Source organism: Oratosquilla oratoria, unplaced genomic scaffold, assembly GCF_046742065.1.
Source record: "Oratosquilla oratoria isolate Oo_2021 unplaced genomic scaffold, ASM4674206v1 SCAFFOLD45, whole genome shotgun sequence".
Lineage (NCBI taxonomy): Eukaryota > Metazoa > Arthropoda > Malacostraca > Stomatopoda > Squillidae > Oratosquilla > Oratosquilla oratoria.
The window spans coordinates 8067453-8089864 of NW_027467710.1; the positions used below are offsets into that span (position 1 = coordinate 8067453).

General features: G+C 32.2%; 5 protein-coding genes across 5 annotated transcripts; all 5 read left to right on the top strand.

Annotated features, from left to right (window-relative positions):
• Positions 1-6703: 6703 nt before the first annotated feature.
• Positions 6704-7348, top strand: LOC143023238 (pyrimidine-nucleoside phosphorylase-like). Its single transcript, XM_076181759.1, has one exon. The coding sequence runs from the start codon at positions 6704-6706 to the stop codon at positions 7346-7348; it is 645 nt and encodes a 214-aa protein (XP_076037874.1).
• A 545-nt stretch (positions 7349-7893) lies between these two features.
• On the top strand, positions 7894-8631 carry LOC143023239 (segregation and condensation protein A-like). The gene has a single exon (XM_076181760.1). The coding sequence runs from the start codon at positions 7894-7896 to the stop codon at positions 8629-8631; it is 738 nt and encodes a 245-aa protein (XP_076037875.1).
• Positions 8632-8848: 217 nt separating this feature from the next.
• Positions 8849-9232, top strand: LOC143023240 (segregation and condensation protein B-like). Its single transcript, XM_076181761.1, has one exon. The coding sequence runs from the start codon at positions 8849-8851 to the stop codon at positions 9230-9232; it is 384 nt and encodes a 127-aa protein (XP_076037876.1).
• Positions 9233-9954: 722 nt separating this feature from the next.
• Positions 9955-11730, top strand: Adss (adenylosuccinate synthetase). Its single transcript, XM_076181762.1, is given in 2 exon segments — positions 9955-11086; positions 11546-11730. Coding segments are annotated over 2 exon segments (1317 nt in total).
• Positions 11731-11739: 9 nt separating this feature from the next.
• LOC143023242 (adenylosuccinate lyase-like) lies at positions 11740-12408 on the top strand. The gene is made up of 2 exons (XM_076181763.1): positions 11740-12116; positions 12237-12408. Exons 1-2 carry the CDS (start codon positions 11740-11742, stop codon positions 12406-12408), a joined length of 549 nt encoding a protein of 182 aa, XP_076037878.1.
• The last annotated feature ends 10004 nt before the right edge of the window (positions 12409-22412 follow it).

Below are 22412 nucleotides of genomic sequence, written 5' to 3' on the forward strand. Positions count from 1 at the left end.
TCAAAAAGACTCTTTAGAAAAAAAATATGGAAACACTTGAAGAGAAGAGTGAGATAAATCATTACAAGAAAAAGGATTCCATATTTCATCAAAAGGCGGAGAACAAGAATATAAAGATTCTATTATTTCCGACGGAATGAGGGACTCTCAAATTTCAACTTATAAATCAATAAACACAATTACTGATCGTTTTGATAATAAGAAAGATCCATTGGAAACTAATAATGCAGTATATGCCTCAGATCTTGATGAACAGAAATCATCTTATTATGCAATTTCCAATAAAGATGGAAACGGAGAAACAGTTAAAGATTCATTTACATCACAGGATTTAATGACTCTATATTTGACGACATTCGAGCCTATTGTTTACAATAGAACAAGAATGTCATTTACACCTTCAGATTCATCAGGCTCTGGAAGTATAGCTGCTTCACAATTAACAGTTACAACAGATGATATGAAAAACATGGTTGGTTTCTATAGAGCACTAGGTTCTTTTGAGCCTGCTGCTGAAATATTTGGTGGAATTCAATCTAAACATAATATTAATGTTGGAGAAACAGTTGATAATGTTTCATTGAATATGTTTAATTCATTATCTGTAGTTTCTGAATCAGATTTTAAATTAGAAACTGCTATTGATGTTGCATTTGAAGCTGCAATTAAAGCTGCACCTGAATTAAATATAGCTGAAACTGCAACTCCTGCAACCTTCCAAATTTCTGATATTGAAAAACTAGGCGGAAACACAAAAGCAGTTGATGCATTTGAAATTTCACTTTATAATAGCCTAAAAAGTGCCAAACTTTTAACAACTATTGGTGATGCGCCAAGAGATTTTGTTCAAAAAACAAAATTAGATACAAAGGATTATGCACTTTATGTTGGAACAACAGGATTAAATTTTGTCGGAACACAATTAGAAGGTAATGAAATTGTTAAAGAACAACTTAACTTTAAAAATGGTGTGCATGGTTCAACAGTTGATTATGGTTTATTCTCATCATACTCAAGTTGATTATCAAGTAATTATGAAAACATTTTATTAATTGATATGTTTACTGATGTTAAAGACACAGTGGGTGGCGAATCTGAATCTTGATTCAATTATGATGAACCTAATCCAACATTAAATTTAAAATGAAAAGCTGAAGAAGACGAAATCTGAAAATCAGTTACTAATAAAAAATTAGATGAATTTATAGTTGCTGACCAAATGGCTTCATCAACAGTATCTGCTATTTCAACAAAATATAAAGAAGCAGCAGATTTTTATGATCAAAACTGACAAATATTTGATAACTCTGGATTTAAAACAAAATCAGGTAATGAGTTATTAAGTTGATTAGAAGAAAGTAATGTTCACATTGCTTATAAAAATGTTGTTGATTCATTACTACCTACAAAAACTGTTTTAAAACAGCCTGTAGTAATTAAGGAGGGTGATTTATAATGGCAAATAATAATAAAAAATGAATTATTGGTGGTTCAATTACTCTTTTAGTTGTTTTAGGAGCGTCTATTGGTTCTGGAGCATTAATTGGTGCCTTCACAAAGAAAGAACCTAACTTTATTAAAATTCATGCTGGAGATAAAGTATTTACTGATATTAATTTAGGTAGTGATAAAACTTCTGATGCAGATAAAGCAAAAATGCTTGAAGCGCAATTCTTATCAGCTTCATTATTTGGTGTTACTGATGTTAAAAAAGTTGATTCGTCAGTCAAGAAAGACGGTTCATATATTTTAGGTACAGGAAATGATTGAAATGTTTCTCACCAACTTTCTGATGCAACAATAAAAATTGAAAATCTTAAAGATTCATTCGTTGAAATGAAGTTCTTAAACAAAACTCAAGACTCAAGTGTTATTGATTATTTAAGTACAATTGCAGCAAGTTCTCAAAATCAATTAAATTTAAACTTAATTATAAAAAAAATTAAGGAATTATCTGATACCAAAGGCTTAATTTGAGCAGAGGTTACTGGACTTGATATTATCAGTCAACCATTATTCAATACAGCAAATGTTGATATTTTTGATGAAAATTTTTCATTACAAAAAACTAATTTAATCGATGCTATTCAAACTACATTATTATCTGATTATAATTACCAATCAGAAATATTAAGTGATATGACAATTTATTCATATCTATGACAAAATGCAAGTCAAAAAGCATATGATTATAACTTAACAAAAGAATTAGCTTATGTTAAAGCTTCTCTAACATCTTCTTTATCATTCGATACTGAAAAGGTTGAAACAAACACCGCCGCCTCTGAAGAACTATCAACAATTAAAAATGGAAAATTTGATTCAACTAATGCAGATGCCTGAAATAAACTTTATGATGATTTTAAAAAAGATGGATATCTTATTGATGATTCAAAAGCTGATGATCAAATTATCACTGGTGGATTTAAAGGTTATGATGGAGTAACATTTGGTACTTCAGCAGGAACTGGAATTGGTTCAGATTGAATTGACATTGAAAACACATGAAATTATGATGAAACAATTGGTGTTGGTGACTCACCCAAGACAAATAACGGTACTTACACACATAAAGATATATTAAAAACTTCAAACCTTTATCAACCTAAAGATGGTGAAAGAGGAGGGTTAGTTTCTGAAGTGGTTAATGACCCAACTAATGATGGATTCATTATTCCCTCAGGGACTACATCTATTTATATGCAAAATCAATTAACACCTTATGTGTTTAAGGGAGTTAAGAGCAGACCATCTGATAATGATGACCCAATAATGACCCCTGCATCTTTCTCATTATTTGCTAATGGTGATGAAGTTTCTGGATATACAAAAGCCGATTCAGAAGATGCCGGAGCAAACTACATTTTTGATGAATGATTTGGAGATAATTCACTACTTGGTGAGATTTATATAACTGAAGCATTAATTGCACACAATAGTGGATTAAAGGAAAAGGCAGATAAATTCTGACTTAACAATGGGTTCTATATTGAACTATCAGGAGATTATGAAGACTCTTTATTAAATTTCATACCTAATAACTTTATTAAAGACGAAGAATAAAAATGAAAGAAAATAAAACAACAATTAATAATACAACTAACGAAACTAAATCTGAAAAAAGAATTAGACTAGTTAAGCGTAATTGAATAAAGATATCAATTATTGTAGGAATAATTGTTGTTTTACTTACAGGTTTAGGGGTCGGGTTATACTTCTTATTAAGAAAAGAAGAAACAAAATATTCTGAAGTTGCTACTGAAATGAAATTTGGAAAATCACCTGAAGAAGTTAGAAACGACATTTTTGATGGCGGCAATAAAGTTTCTATCTTCTTTTATAAAGAAGATGAAACAACCGCCAACTTCTTAATGTATGGAAACGAAAGTTCTGAAAATGTTACCAAAGATAGCCGTGGTGCTTTATCTGAATATGTTAATAGTTCCTCAAAAGATAAAAATAGAACATGATATGGTGTTGATATTAATGAAACAAGTGAATGAATTGAATCATTACTAACACACAAAACAGATTTAGGTGAATATGTATTTTATGATCAATTTGAATCTTTAGGAAATGGAACCCCTGAAAAAGAACAATGATATATTGAAACTGCTGATGGAAGTAATGGGCTTGCAACTGGTTCTGGGGAGTCAATAACTCCTGAATCTGAAGCACTTGATTATTTCTCAATGCAAGTAAGAACTAATGATAATGACACATCAGACATATTATTTAATGATGACACATCTACTGATGGCGGGAATGCATGATCACCTAAATCTGGAACAACAATGTGATTTGGTGACAACGGAGAAGTTGAGACTATCATTAATGATTGAACAACAACATCAGATGATGGTGAAATAGATGAATACAATTCATTCTATGAAAACTGATTAACCCTTCTTGAAGAAAGAGATAAATAAAAATTAAAGAGAAACACCGTTTCTCTTTTTATTAAGAGTAAATTGTATATAGTATAATATTAATATGATTAATTTAATTTTATTTGGTGGACTATCTGAATGTGGTAAAACACATGCTTCAAAACATTCAATAGGAGAAGGGTTCACTCATATGAAGATCATATTTTTTGAAAAGAAAGTTATGAAACAATTTGGTTTAGATCCTAAAGACATTAACTCTTTTAAGGAACTATATGATAGAGACCATAATATTGTTTTTGAAAAATTTTGAGAAGAAATAAAAACATATTGCCAAGAAAATAATATTAAAAATATAGCTTTAGACTCAACAACTAGAGTTGATATGGTTGACTTCTTTAACAATTGTCAAGATGTGAATTTTAAATCTGTTTATATTGAAACTGAATTTGAAAATAGAGTCTATAGAGAATCTTTAAAAAATCCTGATTTTACATTTGATAAAATAAAAGAACAAACAATTAATAAAGACAAGACAAAGATTGCCAGAGGAGCTGACCTTGTTAAGAATCATTCGGTTATTATTACAAATAATGGAACCATTGAAGTATTTAATAAAAAAATATCTGATATATTAATTAATTTAAAAAATAATGCCTAAGACATTATTTTTTTCAATTCTTTACATACTTATATTTATCTTTAACTTTTATTTTTCCAGACTCTATGTCTTGAAAGATATTTCAAGCATTTAATTTATTACCAATAGTCAATGTGATTCCTTCATTATTTAATTCATTAATAACTCATTCATTAAATATTGACTTAGCAATTATTGCTGCTGCAGAAACTTCAAGATATTTTTCTTCAGCCTTAGTTAATAATAGTAATTCTCCATTGAAAGGAGTATTATTACTTCCTATAATGTACTCCTTATACTTTCTTTCATTAACGAACTGATCAGTTACATGTTTATAACCTTTTCCTTCAAACTTTTTGTGAAGTTCATTTTGCATTAGAGCATTTATTGCTTTAACATTTGGTAATTTTTTATAGACCTGATTAAATTTTTTAGGTTCCATAGTTGCAACATAGAATTCTGCATGCTTCTTAATGAATTCAGCCTTAGAAGAAATTTCATTTGCACTTAGTTTCTTTGAATCTTTAATCCCATTAAGAATTACATTTTTTTTTATCTTTATAGCTTTTAAATCTTAAAGCTACAGCAACCATTGGCCCAATAGACTCGCCGACTCCCACTTCATCTGAGCCAACATATAATTCATCATCGATAATAATATCTATCAATTCTTCTAGTTTATCATCTATATACCCCTTAAATAAGATTGTAAGGTTACTATAAAATGTTACTTGCACTTGTTCAAAATTAATAATATCAAAAGTAACCTCTTTATCTGAAAAGGGCTTTAATCCTCCAATTGACTTGTAGAATTCTAAATATGATTCTTGCGAATATGCTTTTATACTTAAGTACATAATTACTTATATTATATATAATTAATATATGAATGTAATAGGAATAGGAACTGACATAGTATCAAAAAAGAGAATAAAGGAATCAAATGTTGTAGAAAGATTTTTAAATCATGACGAACTTGTTTTTTTAGATGCATTATCTATTGATGAGAAAGATGATTTCATTAGTGGAAGATGAGCTGCAAAAGAATCTATTGTTAAAGCATCAAATAAGGAAATTACTTTTTCACAAATATCAATATTAAAGCATGAATCTGGAAAACCAAAGGTGCTTATAAATGGTGTGGAGAGAGAGGATATTCACTTGTCTATATCTCATGAAAAAGATTATACAATTGCATTTTCAATGATTGTAAGGGTATAATTAAAGAGAATAAATTAAAATAAAGTCGGGAGAATTATGGATATAATAAAAAATATATTTAGAATGTGCGTTGTTTGATTTGTGATGCCATTAACAGCATATGCTGGATCAAGAAAACTTAATAAATGAGAGAAAAAAAATAAAAAGGAACAAGATCCTACTCTTTTCCCATATGAAAAGAGAACAGAATATCATAGATCTAAAATGAAGGGTCTAATTAAATGATTTGGAATTAAAGTTATTGTCGAGGGGAAAGAAAACATCCCAAGAACAGGTGCAAACTGAATCACACCTAACCACACTTCAAATCTTGATGGACCAATATTATCAGTTGCACTAGGACACAAACTTAATTTGATTCCTATTGCAAAAGATGATTTAAAAAATAACCCTTGAGTTAAGGGTTATTTCACGGGGGTTGATGGAATGTTCTTAGATAGAAAATCACCAAGGCAAGCCTTATCATTATTAGACGGAGCAGCACAATATGCAAAACAAAGAAATAGATCTGTTGTTATTTTCCCAGAAGGTAAAAGATCATTAAGTGGAGAATTATTAGATTTTAAAAATGGTCTATTTAAATTCCCACAAAAATACTTCTTACCAATTATTCCAGTGACTATTCTTGGAACACTTGAAGCTAAAACACCTTGATCATTCAAAACAAGAATTGTTAAGGTTATTATCCATAAACCAATAAAACCAATTGAACACTCTAAACTTCCTACTGAAATAATTAGTAAAAAAATCAAAACTTCAATGCAATCTGATTTAGATGTTTGAAAAAACACTTTAACTAAAAAAGAATTAGAACATCATAATAAACTTTCTAAAGTTGGAGCCAAGAGACTAGCTAATAGGGAGAAAAATGCTTAATATCATAAGCATAATCAATAAGAAATCAAAAGGATTATCTCTTTCAACCGAAGAGATAAACTTTTTTGTTAATGGGGTAATGGACAACTCTATTCCTGACTTTCAAGCATCATCATTACTTATGGCAATTAAAATTAATGGCTTTAATGATGATGAAACTATTGACTACTCAAGGGCATTAATTAACTCAGGAGAAGTTCTTCCATTAGAGGATGACATTGTTGATAAACATTCTTCAGGTGGTGTTGGAGATAAGACAACAATATCACTATTGCCAGTTCTTGGTGCAATGGGATTAAAAGTATTTAAGATTTCTGGAAGAGGTTTAGGTTTCACTGGTGGAACAATTGACAAACTTGAATCATTAGATGGATTCAAAGCCGAACTATCGCTTGAACAAGTAAATAACATGGTTAATGATATTGGTATTTCAGTTACTGGACAAACACCTGACTTAACACCTGCCGATGGAAGAATATATGCATTAAGGGATATAACTGGAACAGTTGATTCTAAACACTTAATTGCTGCATCTATAATTTCTAAGAAAATTGCTTCTGGTGCTAAAAACATCTTAATTGATTTAAAGATTGGCACAGGAGCATTCGTTGATAATCTAGAGGATGCAAATGAACTTGCAAGATTAATGAAATTGATAGCAACTTCATTCAACAGAAACTTATTTGTTCTATTCTCATCAATGAATCAACCCTTAGGGAATTGAGCTGGTAATAAGGCTGAAGTAGTTGAAGCTATCGAGTTCTTAAAAGGAAATTCATCTAAAGACTTTTCAGATTTAATTAAGAAGATTTCTACTGAATTATATTCAAAGGCAAAAGGAACTTCTTTAGAAGAGGCGGAGAGTATTTATATTGATGTTCTTGAATCTGGGAAAGCATTCGAGTTACAAAAAGTTTGATTCCATAAACATGGAGTTATTGATTATGAAAAAGCAATTGAATTTAATCCTGAACATAGAATAGTTATTAATTCAACTGAAGAAGGTTATGTAAGGTTTAAAGATGTAAAAAACTTTGGAACTGCATTGGTCGAAATTAAAGCAGGAAGAAAAACCAAAACTGATAAACTTGACTTTAACTCTGGAATTAATTTTATAGTTAAATCTGGAGAGAGAGTGGAAAAAGGTCAACCACTATTTGAAGTTACATCTTCAAACATAATTCCAGACTCAGTTATTGAATCCATTAAAGAAAACTATGAATTCAAATCTGAACCATTTAAGTCAGAAGTTATTTTAGGAGAGTTAAAATGATAAAAAGAAAAGAACAAAACTTAACACTAGAAAATTTTGAAGGTCCATTAGATCTTTTGCTACATTTAATTAGAAAGAAGAAACTTGATATATTAGAAGTCTCCCTAGTAGAGGTTGCAGACCAATATATTGACTTTGTACATTCACAAGATGTAATTAATCTTGATGAAACGTCAGACTACTTATTATTAGCTTCTCAATTAATAGACATTAAAACTAAATCACTAATGAAGAATGATATTTTCTTAGAAAAAGATTTATATGAAGATGAAAAAGAAAACCTACTTGAAAGGCTTATTGCTTATGAAAAATTTAAATTATTATCAGAAGGCTTAAATGAGGTTTATGAAGGAGCTTCAAGATTTGAGAAGTTAGAAGATGACTTCATACCATTTGTTGAAATGGAAGGTGAAAGAATTACTAAACTTGTTTCAAAAGGTAGAAAAGATTTAGAAAGAGCTATGAGAAACATAATGATTAGCCTTGAAAACAAAGAAGGAAGACAAACAACTCTAAGAGTTAAAAGAATGTCTGCAGAACAAATTAAAGCAGGCTTAGTTGAAAAGCTTGATGAAGGTGACACAACATTCATCAGCATATTATCTAATAATACATATTACTATATAGCATTAGCGTTGTTAGTATTATTAGAGATGTCAAAAAATGGTGAAATAACACTAATACAAAAAGATGATTTTAGTGATATTGAAGTAAGGAGAATACATGGAAAATAAATTATTATACTCAGTTCTATTCTTAAAAGGAAGAACTGGAACAGATGTTAAAGAATTATCTGGATTATTAAAAATGAAAGAATCAGCTGTTAGAGGTGGTATTGAAGCTTTAAAGGAAGAATTAGTTAAATTAGATTGACCATTAGAAGTAAAACAAAATGAAACAAAAGTTAGATTAACTGTTTCTAAAGAAACTTCTTTAGAACTTTCAGAAACAATGAATAAAACAATTAATGTTTCATTAACGAAATCAGTTTTAGAAGCTTTAACAATTATTGCTTACAAACAACCAACAACAAAATCAGATATAGAACAAGTTAGAGGAGTTTCAGCAGATTATGCAATTTCTAAATTATTAGAATATGAATTAATTGAATCAAACGAAAGAGCTGATCTTCCAGGTAAGCCAAGACTTTATGTAACAACTCAAACATTCTTAGAATTATTTGATATTAACTCGTTAAATGATCTACCAGAGGTATCTAAAGAGTTTGAGGAAAAAACACAGGAAACAACTTTATTCAGTTATGATGCTGATGAAGAAAAATTAATTGCAGAAGCTGAAGCTGAGAAGCAAGCAGCTAAAGAAGCTGGTGAATAGAGTGGAGCATTTAGAGAGGGTTCAAAAACTAATCTCAAATTATGGTTCTTTATCTAGAAGGCAAGCAGATAGGCTTGTTGAAGAGGGGAAAGTTAAAGTAAATGGTAAAGTTATTCAACCAGGAGCAAAGGCAACTGTTAACGATAAGATTGAAGTAGAAGGTAAAGAAATTAAGTTCAATCTAAAGCATGAGTACTTTGTATTAAACAAACCCAAAGGATACATTTGCCAAAGAGAAGATAAATTTGGTAAAGAAGCAATATCATTAATAAACAATTATAAAAAGAGAAATCTTTTTACAGTTGGCAGACTTGATGTTAATACAACTGGTTTAATAATTATTACAAGCGATGGTGAGTTTTCAAACTTAGTAAACTCACCTAAAAACAAAATTAAGAAAACTTATTTGGCTTGAATAGATAAGCCAATAACAAAAGAGATTTCCCTTGGTTTACAAAGAGGAACAAAATTAGATGATGGATATGTAACTCAAGTTACAAAAACATTTAAAATTGTATCTAACGAACCAGGAAAAGTATTAATAAAAATTGGAATTACTGAAGGTAAGAAAAATCAAATTAGAAGAATGTTTGAAGCACATGACAGAAAAGTTATCAACCTTAAAAGGGTTCAAATTGGACACATTAAAATTGACGGAATTCAAACAGGACATTATAAAAAATTATCAAAGACAGAAATCTTTGATGCAGTAGGAGTAAAACATGACTAAAAAGTATAATTCAGTATCAGTAGTTGGTACTCAATGAGGAGATGAAGGAAAAGGGAAGATAACTAATTATCTTTCTCTTGAAGCAGATATGGTTGTAAGACACCAAGGTGGAAATAATGCAGGACACTCTATTGTTATTGATGGAGAAAGATATGCATTACATTTAATACCTTCAGGAATATTCGATCCATCAGTTAAAAACGTTATGGCCAACGGAATGGTTATTGATCCATTAGCAATGATAAAAGAATTGGAATTATTAGAATCACAAGGTATTAAAGATTACCAATTATTCATTTCTGATAGAGCGCATGTTTTAATGCCATACCATATTAAATTAGATGGAATGTATGAAGAGATGAAAGGTGCTAGAAAAATTGGCACAACTAAAAAAGGTATTGGACCAGCTTATACTGATAAAGCATCAAGAGACGGAATTAGATTTGCGGATTTATTAGATGATGAATTATTCAAAATGCTTTTAAAAGATAATGTAAACATTAAAAACAAAATGTTTGAAGCGTTTGGTGAAGAACCTGTTTCTTATGAAGAAATATATAAAGAATATAGCGAAGCAAGAGAAAAGATTAAACATTTAATAACTGATACATCAATCTTAGTTTATGATGCATTAGAAAACGGAGACAAAGTATTATTCGAAGGAGCACAAGGTGTACTTTTATGTATTGATCATGGAACATATCCATTTGTTACTTCTTCATCACCAACATCATCTTCTATCCCTGTTAATGTTGGTCTACCATTAAATGCTGTAAACAAATCCCTAGGAATTGTTAAAGCATACTCAACAAGAGTTGGGACTGGTGGTTTCCCAACTGAATTTGATAATGAAATTTCACATCAGATTAGAGAAGTTGGTAATGAATATGGAGTTACAACTGGAAGACCAAGAAGAATTGGTTGATTCGACGCTAACTTAGTTAGGCATGCTGCAAGAGTATCTGGACTAACAGATATTACAATTACATTATTAGATGTTTTATCAAACATTGACACATTAAAAATTGCAACTCATTATATTGTTGATGGAGTTGAAACACACACTATTCCTGCTGGAGAAAAAGCATTCAATAATGCACAACCAGTTTATATTGAATTAGATGGTTGAACAGAAGACATTACTAATGTAACTTCTTTTGAGGAATTGCCTGTTAATGCTCAAAACTATTTAAAAGCAATTGAAGAACACACTGGAGTAAGAGTTTCACAATTCTCAGTAGGTCCAGATAGAGTTCAAACAGTAGACATTAATAAGATGTTTGAATAAGGAGATATAATGATTAATAGATATTCAACAGATAGAGTTAAAAAGGTATGATCAGAACAAAATAAATTTGATACATATCTTAAAGTAGAGATTGCAGCTGTAAAGGCTTGAGTAAAAGAAGGAGTTATTCCTGAATCTGACCTTAAGCTTATAGAAGAAAATGCAAAAGTAAATCTAGATAGATTAAAAGAAATCGAAACGGAAACAAAACATGATGTTATTGCCTTTACAAGAGCAATTTCTGAAACATTAGGTGAAGAAAAGAAATGAGTACACTATGGACTAACATCTACAGATGTTGTCGACACAGCTTACTCAGTGCAGTTTATGGAAGTTAATAAATACATCCTTGACAACTTAACTAACTTTGCTCAAGTTCTAAAAGAAAAAGCAATGGAACACAAGGAAACTCCAGTTATGGGAAGAACACATGGAGTTCATGCCGAAATAACATCACTTGGATTGAAGTTTGCTCTTTGATATGATGAAATGCAAAGAAATATAAAAAGATTCAAGGAAGCATCTTCAGAAATTGAGATTGGTAAAATTTCAGGCGCTGTTGGTAATTTTGCAAATACACCTGCTCATTTACAAGATTTAATTTGTAAAGAGCTAGGTATTTCATCTACAAATATTTCTACTCAAACATTACAAAGAGATAGACATGCAAACTATATGTCAGTATTGGCAATTATTGGCTCAACATTGGAAAAGATTGCAATCGAAGTTAGAAATTCACAAAGAACAGAAGTTAGGGAAATGATGGAAAACTTCTCATCAGGACAAAAAGGTTCATCAGCAATGCCACATAAAAGAAATCCTATTGCTTCAGAAAACATTACTGGAATTGCAAGAGTATTAAGAGGGTATGTTATTCCAGCAATGGAAAACAATGCCCTTTGATATGAAAGAGATCTATCACATTCATCTGTTGAAAGAATTATTATCCCAGATGCCACAAATTTAATTGATTATGCGCTAACTAGATATGGCAAAGTAATTCAAAATTTAGTTATTGATGAAAAACAAATGTTAGCAAACATTAATTTAACTCAAGGTGTTGTATTTTCACAAAGAGTATTAACATCATTAATAGAAAAAGGATTGTCTAGAGAAGAAGCTTATGATATAGTTCAACCTTTAGCAATTAAATCTTGAGAAGATAAATCCCCATTTATTGATTTATTAAAATCAAATGAAAAAATAACATCAAAACTTACTGATAATGAATTAGAAGAGTTATTTAATGTTAAATACTTCTTAAAAGAAGTTGACACAATTTACAAAAGAGTATTCAAATAAGATATGCATAGATTTTTTATATTTAATAAACAAACTAAACCAAAGACTGAAATAATTCCTGAAAAAGAATTATTACATCAACTTACTAAGGTACTTCGTATTAGAAAAAATGAAGAGTTCTTTTGTATTTATGAAAATCTAGAATTGAAATCTGTATTAGATGGAAATATAATTAAGGTTATTGAATCTAAAGAGTTCTCTTTAGATAAAGAATATAAGATTACTTTAATACAAGGACTACCAGCAAATAAAAAGGTGCCATTAATATTACAAAAAGCAACTGAGCTTAATGTGGATCAAATTATTCTTTGGCAAGCAAAGAGATCAACATCTAAATTAGATGATTTAGAAAAGAAGAAGGATAGATTTGAAAAAATAATTATTGAAGCTTGTGAGCAAACAAGAAGAAATGACATTCCAATGTTGGGTTATATTAATAATTTAAATGATTATGACTTTAATAATCAAAATGTTATAACTTTATATGAGAATGAAAAAAATATTCATTTGAAACAATTATTAAGAAAAGATAATAAGAATATTACGGTTGTCATAGGTCCTGAAGGCGGATTAGAAGAGATGGAAATTGATTTATTGATTTCTAAAGGTTCGAAAATTGCTACCTTAGGTAAAAATATATTAAGAACAGAGACAGCATCAATTGCAACTCTAGCAATGATTCAATATGAATTAGAAAAATAAGAAAATGTTAAGAACAAAAGTAAAAGAAAATATTAAGATAACAAACTCTGACCAAAACATTAGTGTTTTTGGTTCGTTTTTCTTCCACTTAATTGAGTTAGTTGGATTATTATTGCATATCCTTGCTTTTGCTCTTGGTTTAATTACTTTAGTTGGAATAACTTTAGAAGGAACAGGTCATTTGGAAGAAATATTTGAAATCTGTACATTAATTGTTGTTGCATTGATAATAACACTACATTTTATTAAACCATATATTAAAAAGGTAATAGCAAAAAGTATGTTGATTGACTTTTGAGGAGTTAATTATATTGATAAGAAATTATTATCACCAACAAAAATTGATCTTAAATCTTCTGGTTTTGGTACTATTGTTTCAGCTAAAGAAGTTACTTCAATTGAGGAAGTTTATATTGGTTGAGTTAGAAAATCAAAATTTAAGAAAAAGAAACTTGCTATTGCTATGACTATTCCAGCTGTAAAAAGAAAATGAAAGAAATATGCAGATGAAGATGGTAACCTAGTTGCATTCTATGTTCCAAAAACATTATCAATTAATGCCAAGAACCAGACAATGAAAATGAATTCTAATATTTCTTTCGCTGATTTTGTTGATGATATTAAAAGAGAAACATTATTTGAGTTTGATGGTATAAAAGAAACCATTAGATGATCAGGTGTTTTCCCAGATTTTCCATTTTATGGAGAATGAAAATGAAAAAAAGGAGAAAATAAAATTCCTTTAAGATATAAAATATTTAAAGCTATCTTTTTTAAGAGATCTAATAACAAGAAGGCCAAAGATAAAAGTGCTCATAAAGTGAAATAAATACCGAAGAAGGTATTTTTTTATTTATAATATATAGGAGAGTAATCTCAGTTGGTAGAACCATTCTAAACCGAACCTATATAATAATCATTATTAAATATAGGCGCTTTAAAATCGTATTCTGCCAGAAACCTACTAAAGGGTTTGTTTTTTACTTAACACAATAGTAAAATACAATATCCTTACATACTAATAAACAAGGAGAATATATTATGAAAGTAAGATCATCTGTAAAGCCAATGTGCAAACAGTGTCAAGTTATCAAAAGGAAAGGGAGAGTTGCTGTGATTTGTAAAAATCCAAAACACAAGCAAAGACAAGGTTAATTTATTATGGCAAGAATATTAAATATTGAAGTACCAGAAAATAAACAAATTAAATTCTCTCTAACATACATTTTTGGTATCGGTAGAACAACAGCATCAATCATCTGTAAAAATGCAGGAGTTGATGAAACTAAAAAAACAAAAGACTTATCTGACGATGAATTAACAAAAATCAGAGAAGCAGCTACTCAGTTTACAACTGAAGGAGATTTAAGAAGAGAAATCCAATTCAATATTAAAAGATTGATGGAAATCAAAACTTACAGAGGAATGAGACATAGAAAAGGGTTACCAGTAAGAGGACAATCTACTAAGCAAAATGCTAGAACTAGAAAAGGTCCTAAGAAGACTGTTGCTAACAAGAAGAAATAGGTAAAGGAAAATAAATTATGGCAAGACAAGTATCAAGAAGAAAAAAAGCTAAAAAGAATATTCCTTCAGCTATCGCTCACATTCACTCAACATTCAATAATACAATTATTACTGTAACAGACATGACAGGAGACACAATCTGCTGATCATCTGCAGGAGCAATTGGGTTCAAAGGTGCTAAAAAATCAACACCTTATGCTTCACAATTAGTAGCTCAAGCTGTTGCTAAAACAGCTAAGGAAAATGGTGTAAAAACTTTAACAATTAGAGTTAAAGGATTTGGACCTGGTAAGGATGCTGCGTTAAGACAATTCCAAGCTTCAGAGTTTGAAATATCTGACATTAAAAACGTAACACCACTACCTCACAACGGGGTTAGAAAACCTAAAAAACTAAGAAGGAGATAGATTATGGATAGATTTTTAAAACCAGTATTCACTGAAATAATCACTGATGAAAACGTAGGCAACCCTAATCAAGGTAAGTTTACAATTGGAAAACTTGAAAGAGGATTCGGAAATACATTAGGGACTGCGATGAGAAGAACACTTCTATCTTCAATCCCTTCAGCTGCACCATTTGCTTTAGAGTTAAAAGGTGCTTCACATGAGTTTCAAGCAATCGCTAATGCTCAAGAAGACGTTGCTGAATTAATTCTTAACTTAAAAGAATTAGTGTTCTCAGCAGACATTAATATCATTGAACCAGATGAAATTATTGAAATTAAATTAGTTTCTGAAGAAGGAGTTGTTAAAGCTAAAGACTTTGAACTTCCAGCAGGACTAGAAATTGTTAACAAAAACTTAGTTATTGCTAACACAACAAAAGACAAAGCAATCGATTTAAAATTATATATTGTTTACTCTAAAGGATTCAAAACATTTGAAGACAATAGAGCATTAATAGCTTCTAAATTAGAAGGAGCTAAAAATATAATTCCTATGGATTCAAACTTCTCACCAATTGCAGTTGTTAACTTCAATGTTGAAGAAGTAAACCCAGGGGAATCATACGTTTATGAAAAATTAGTTCTTGAAGTTGAAACAAAAGGAAATATGAAACCACAAGATGCAGTAGCTATGGCTGGTGCAGTTCTAAAAAACCATTACATGGCTTTTGAAGAATTAACAACTTTAGATTTATCTATAGCAAATGATATGTTTGAAGAAGAACAAGTTGTTGAAGAAGATGATACTCAACTATCAATCACTATTGAAGAACTTAACTTATCTGTTAGATCACAAAACGGTCTAGAGAAAGCAAACATTCAAACTGTTGGAGAATTAATTAACAGACCATTCTCAGCACTTAAGCAAATTGAAAACTTAGGAGATAAATCAGTTTCTGAAATTGTTGAAGCAATTCAAAACTTAGGTTTATCATTTAAGACTGAATAGTAAGGAGATAGTATGGCAAAAAGAAACAGACAACAAAGACAATCTAATGTCCATAACTCAGCAAGAAGAGTTAGAACTGAAAGAAATCAACTTACTGACTTAGTAATTCATGGTCAATTAGTAACTACGCATGCAAAAGCAAAAGAGTTACAAAAGAAAATGGATAAACTAATTACTTGAGCTAAAAAGGATACAATCCAAGCTAGAAGAGAAGTTGCTAAAGTTTTAAGACACGTTAACGTTACTGAAACTCAAGACGCAGTTCAAAAATTATTCTCTGATATCGCACCAAAGTATAAAACAAGAAATGGCGGATACACAAGAGTATTAAAATACGGTAATAGAAAAGGTGATGCTTCACCAATCTCAATTATTGCATTTGTTTAATAGACAAAAACACTCACAATTATGTGAGTGTTTTTTTTTAATATATACATGTTGTTACCGATTGGCATTTTTTTATTAAAAGGTAGATAATTAAAGTAGATATGGACAAGACAATTGAGATAAAAAATACGTTTTTTAAAACATTATTATCATATGATAAAGATTTAAAAATTCTTTACATTCAAATCGAAGAAAATGGACCAGTCTGATCATATGAGGGATGTGAAGAGAAACTTTATAATATATTTTTAAAGATGAATGAAGATTCAATACCATTAGGGTCAATGGACATCATCACTTTGAATGATAGTAAGTGATTGTCTATTGGTAAGAAAACAAAAAAGAAATAGCCTATAAGGTTATTTTTTATATTTTTTTTTAGTAAAAGTATAATTTTTTATAAGAAAATTAATTATGGTAAATTAAAAAGAAGAAATGTGGTTGTTTGGTGATAATTAAAAATATGAGTCGCAACACATATCTATGACCAAGTCAATAGTTTTTTAAATATGGTTACAATATTGACATTTCCACTAAAGTCATTAGATTTATTCGCCGGAACAGGTTGTCAGTTAGGAATTTGAAAGCATTATCAGCAGGAGCATCAAAAGGGGATTTGTTCAGTTCAATTATTTTTAGAATCAGTCAATAAGCAATTGCAAATGAATATCGAATTATTTGATTTAGATAATAGAAAACGTTGTAAAGGTATTCATAACAGACATTAGAACATTATTGAATAATAATTGCCCTTATAAGTCAGGATGATATATTTTTTTAAGAGCTCACCAATTATTGCTATCAGGAATAGTGGGTTGGAATGAGGTGGATCTTCATTTAATTTTTGATAATGATTTATTATCCGAGGTGGTACGTTGGGTTGGAACTACTATGTTATTGGAAAAGGATTTTCAATCTAATATATAAATATGGTTGTATGAAAATTTTAACATCTCTAATTCAAGTAGAGTTTGGTGATATGATTTTTTGCGTAGTAACTAAGTGTTTTAGTTAATTACTATGTCTATATCAAATTACATTGATTTACCAGTCACATGGTACTTTATCTTTTATGTGTTATTTTCTGTGATAATCTGATTTATAGGTTTTACTATTAGGATCTCTAGTGCACCATTAGTCACTTTTTATAGTTTTCTTTTATTGGAATTTCATGTAAAGGTAATGAGTTATGTGGTACTGGTGGTCTTTGTACTCAGACTGTGTTGATTTTACGTTGCGTTTTGTAATCTTTGAATAAATGTATGTTAAATGGATTTGTTTTATGGTTATTGGTAAGTCAAAAGATCACTTTGATATCATTTTGATAGCATTGGTTTATAGGGGGGTTTTTAGTTTGTATAATTAAGTGTTATTTAGCATATACTGACAGATGTTGTGTGAATTTGGTGAGAAATATGGTGTATATGTCAGTATTGTTGATTTAATTTAGTAACATGTACTTTTTAATTACTTAGGCAGCATATATGTGTGTACTGTGGTTTCTTATTAAGTATGTGGGTGATACCATTAGACTATTTTATTGTGGGGGTTGTGTGTTTTATACAATGTGGTTGAATTAATTTCGGGCTTTATGGTATGGTTTATTGGTGGATTGGATAGGCGGTGGATTTCAATATTGGTGTGTACAGAAATCGTGTTGTTGGGAGTGTGGATTGTGATGTTATGGTTGTTGAGTTTTTGTATGTGGGGATTAAGACAAGTTTTGTAAGTTATTTTAGGGTTTGATGATGGTTTAAATTAGGGGTGTTTGATGTGTTAACATTGGGTGTTGGGTGAAGGAATTGATATTTTGGGGATGGGGTGGGTGGGTTTGGGTGTTATGGTTTTGTTTGTTTTTTTGTGGTTGTGGTTTATGTGTGTAATTTTATTGTATATTGGTAATGTTGGAGGGGGGGGTGGTGGGTGGTGTTGTTAGTATTTATTGGTGTAGATAGGGGATTGAGGTGGAGGTGAAGAGGAGTAGATTAGATGGGTGTGGTGGGTGTTTTTGTTTTGATGTGATTTAAATGGGTTGTGGCTGATGGATGGAATTGGGGGGAGATGGGGGTGAGGGGTGGTAGGGTTTTGTGTGTGTTTGGGGGCGTTGGTGTTGGTAAGTGGTATTTTTGATTGTTTAGATTTGTTTTTGGGTTGGGGGGGGGAAATAGGGTATTTTGGTTGATTTTATTGGGGGGAATAGGTTTTATTTGGGTTAGGGGTTGTGGGTTTGGGGGTGTGTGAATTAATGGTTGGGTGTTTTTATTTTATAGAGGTGGTTTGTTGTATTATTTTGTTGGGGGGGGAATTTATGTGGTTTTATAGGATTTATGGGGGGGGATTTGTGGTGGGGGAGGTTTGGTGGGGGGTAGGGTAATATGTTATTAATTGGTTTTTGTTTTTTGGGTGGGGGGGGGTGAGAAAAAATTAGATTGAGTAGGTGGTTTTATTAGTGTGTTGGTTGTGGGTGTGTTAATTGGGGAGGTATGGGTTGGTGATGTGGGGAGTTGTTGATTGTGGTGATTTTTAGTGGGTGGTAGGGGGAATTGTTTTTTATGAATTAGTTGGTGGTTATTTGGTTTTGAGTTGTGTGTTTGGGGGGGGGGGGGGTGGGTTTTGTTTATTGATTGGGGAATTGTATTTGTTGTTTAAGTGTTATGTGTGTGTAATTGTTTTGTTGGTGTTTGTGTGTGGTGGGGAAAGATGTTTTTGTGGGAGGTTTTATATTGTGATTTTATTTTGAGTTGGTAGTGAATGGAGGGTTGTTTTTTGGTTTATGTGTGTTTGGTTTGTGTTATATTAAGGGTGTTTGTTGGGTGTTTTGTGGTGGTTGTGTAGGTTGGTGATGTATGTTTGGGTGGGGGGGGGTGGGGGGGGTTGTTTATTTGAGTTTAATATTGGTTTTTAGTAGGGTTTTGAATTAAGAAGATTTGAGGGAGTTTTTTGGGATTTTGTTTTGTTTTTTGGGTGTATTGAGTTGTTGAGTTTGTGTGGTTTTTTTGGTTTGGTTGATGGGTGTTTGGTTTCGAGAAGGGTTGTGGTGGTTTGGTGGGTATGGTGGTTTAATGTGTGTTTTTTGTGGGGGGGTTTTTGGGTGGGTTTTTGAGGGTGGTTGTTGGTTGTGTGAGTTGTTTTTATGGGTTGGTTGATGAGTGGGGGGTTTGGGGTTGTTTTGGGGTTTTGAATTGTTGGTTGGATTGGGTGGGTGGTGGGGTTTTTGGGGATGTTTTGGTGGTGTTATTTTTTGATGGTTATGTTGTGTTTGTGATTGATTTGTGGTTTTAGGAGTTGTTTAGGGGGTTGTGGTTGGGAGTATGTATTATTTATTGTTTTGTCAAATTTATATTTGTGTGTGGGTGGTTTGATATTGTTTGTTTGGGGTAGGAATGTGGGATGGTGTTTTTTATTGGTTTGGAGGTTGGGATTTGTAGGTGTTCTGATTGATTGAGGATGTTGTTAGTGTTGCTAATAGCTGTGGGAATAGGTGTAATAGGGGGAAGGTTGATTATAGGAAATGGTATTGTTTTTAAGGTTGTAGGCGGTGTGCGTCAGGTGTGTTTATGGGTTTTCTTGGTGTTATAGATAGGGTGTTTGTTAGGAGGTGGTAAGTTTGATTGTTATTAGATACTGCGTGTGGTTTTTAATAATTGTTTTATATTTATTATAAGTGATTTGTGGGGGGGGGTGTTGTTATTAATTAAGGGAGGTTGATGGAGGGGGGGTGTCGGGTGGTGGTTGTGGTTTATTTGTATTTTTGGTAAGGTATGTGATTGGTGTTGGTTTGGTTTTGTGTGTAATGGTTTCTAGATTAGGTATGTTTATGTGTTGTAAAATTGAAGTTTTGTGGAAGGTTAATTTTTTGGGGGGGAATGGTATGTTTATTAATAGTTGGGGGATTGAAATATGATTTTTGGGATTTTAAGAAGGGTTTTGTATTATTGATTTGGGTAGGGGGTGGTGATATGGATTGGGGGGTGTGTGGTGGAGTGAGATGGAGTTGGTTTTAGATTAGTTGTGAGGTGTATCAGATATATTGGGAGGGTGTTTGAAGAGGGGGAGTGGGGGGGGGGTGATTTTTTGGTTTAATGGGGGGGGGGGTGAAGGTTAGATTGGTAAGTGGTGATTAGGGACATGGGTTTTTGGGATAGTAAGTGTGATGTGGGGGGGGGATTGGGGGGTTAATATGGTGGGATGGATAATTGATATTTGGGTAGTGTAGTATGAAGTGATTGATTAATTGTTGGTTTGGCATGTAATTATTGTGTTAGTGATGATTGTTAAGGAATGGTTTGGGGTTTGGTTTGTGGGTGTCTCGTATGAGAAAATGGTTTGGGATTGTTTTATGTGGTATAGAAGGGTTGTGGTTGGATGGGGTTATGTGGGTTGATGGAATTTTTATTGGTTGGATATTGGGGGATTGGGGGTTATGTTGTTTGGATTTGATTAATAAATATGAGTTGTTTTTTTGGTTTTGGGGAGGTGTGGGTGTTGGTGTTTGAGGTTAGTGGTGTTTTGTGGGGGTAGGAGGTTTTTACAAGTGTTTGAGTTAGAAGGGGTGGATATTTATAAGTTTGGGGGGTGGGTGATGAAGAATTTAGGGTTTTATATTGGAGGTGGAGTTTAGGGGATGGGTTGGATGATTGGAATGGAGTGATTGTGAGGGGGGTATTGAGTTGAGGTTGTGGGGAGGAGGTGGGGGGGGTGAGGTTTTGTGGGGTTGGTTGGTGTGGGGATTTATTTTTTGGGGGAAACTAAATTTTTTGTGGGGTTGGAGAAGAGAGAAGTTGGGATGTATTTTGGTGGAAGGTTGTGGGTGGGGTTGGTGGTGTGTGGTTAATTTAAGGTTAATTGGTATTGGGTTTGGTGGGGGGGGGTGAGTGTATAAATGGGTTTGGGGGGGGTGGGAAGATTATTTGTTAATTGGTGTGGTAAATAGAGATTTATGTAATGGTGGTGGGGGTTGAGTGTTTGGTGTTGGAAGGGTGGGTTTGTTTGATTGGAGTTTTTGAGTGGAGGGGATTCATGGGGGGGGTTGTTTGGAGAGGACTGTGGGGGGTGGGTGATTTGGGTAGGGGGTTTAGAAAGGGTGTAGGATATGATATTGGTTTTGGGGGGGGTATTGGTTGTTGTGGATTGGTGATGTGAGTGGTGGGTGGTAGTGGGGTGTGGTGGGGGGGGGGTGGTTTGAGTTGTTAGTTGGAGATTTTTTTTTGGTTGGGGTAATGTGGTGGGGTGGGGGGTAGGATGGTTTGAGGTTGTTGGTAGTGGTGGTGGGTATTGGGGGGAGTGGGTATGGTTTGTTGGTTTTTTGTTTGGTGTGGGTTAGGTGGAGGGTGGTTGAGTGGGGTGAGTGGTGGGGGGGGGGAAATGAGTTTGAGTTGTTATGTTGGAAGTATTGGTTTTTTTAAGGTTGGGAGTAATGGGGTGGATGGACTGGATGGTGGGGTTAGGGGGGGGGATGGTTTTGAGGTTTTGATTTATGGTAGTGGTGAAGTGGGGGTATTGGAAGGGGGAGTGGGTAGTGGTTTAAGTTGTTTGTTTTTGGGGGGGGATTTTATGTTAGGTTAGGGGGGGGTTGAGTTGGTTATATGTATGGGGGAGGTATTTAGGGGAGGGTTGGTTTTGGGTTAGGAGGGTTTGGGGGTTATTTGGGTAGTAGGGGGGAGGTGGATGTGTTGGGGTAGAGGAGTATATTTGAGTTTGTTGGGGGTAGGGGGTGGTAGGTGGGAGGGGGTAGGTAATTGGATTGTGTTGTGTAATATTGGTTTGGGGGAGGTGTTTGGTGTGAGGTTAATGAGTGTTTGGGTGGAGGGTATTGGTATATGGTTTGGTGATTTGGGGGTGGTTTGA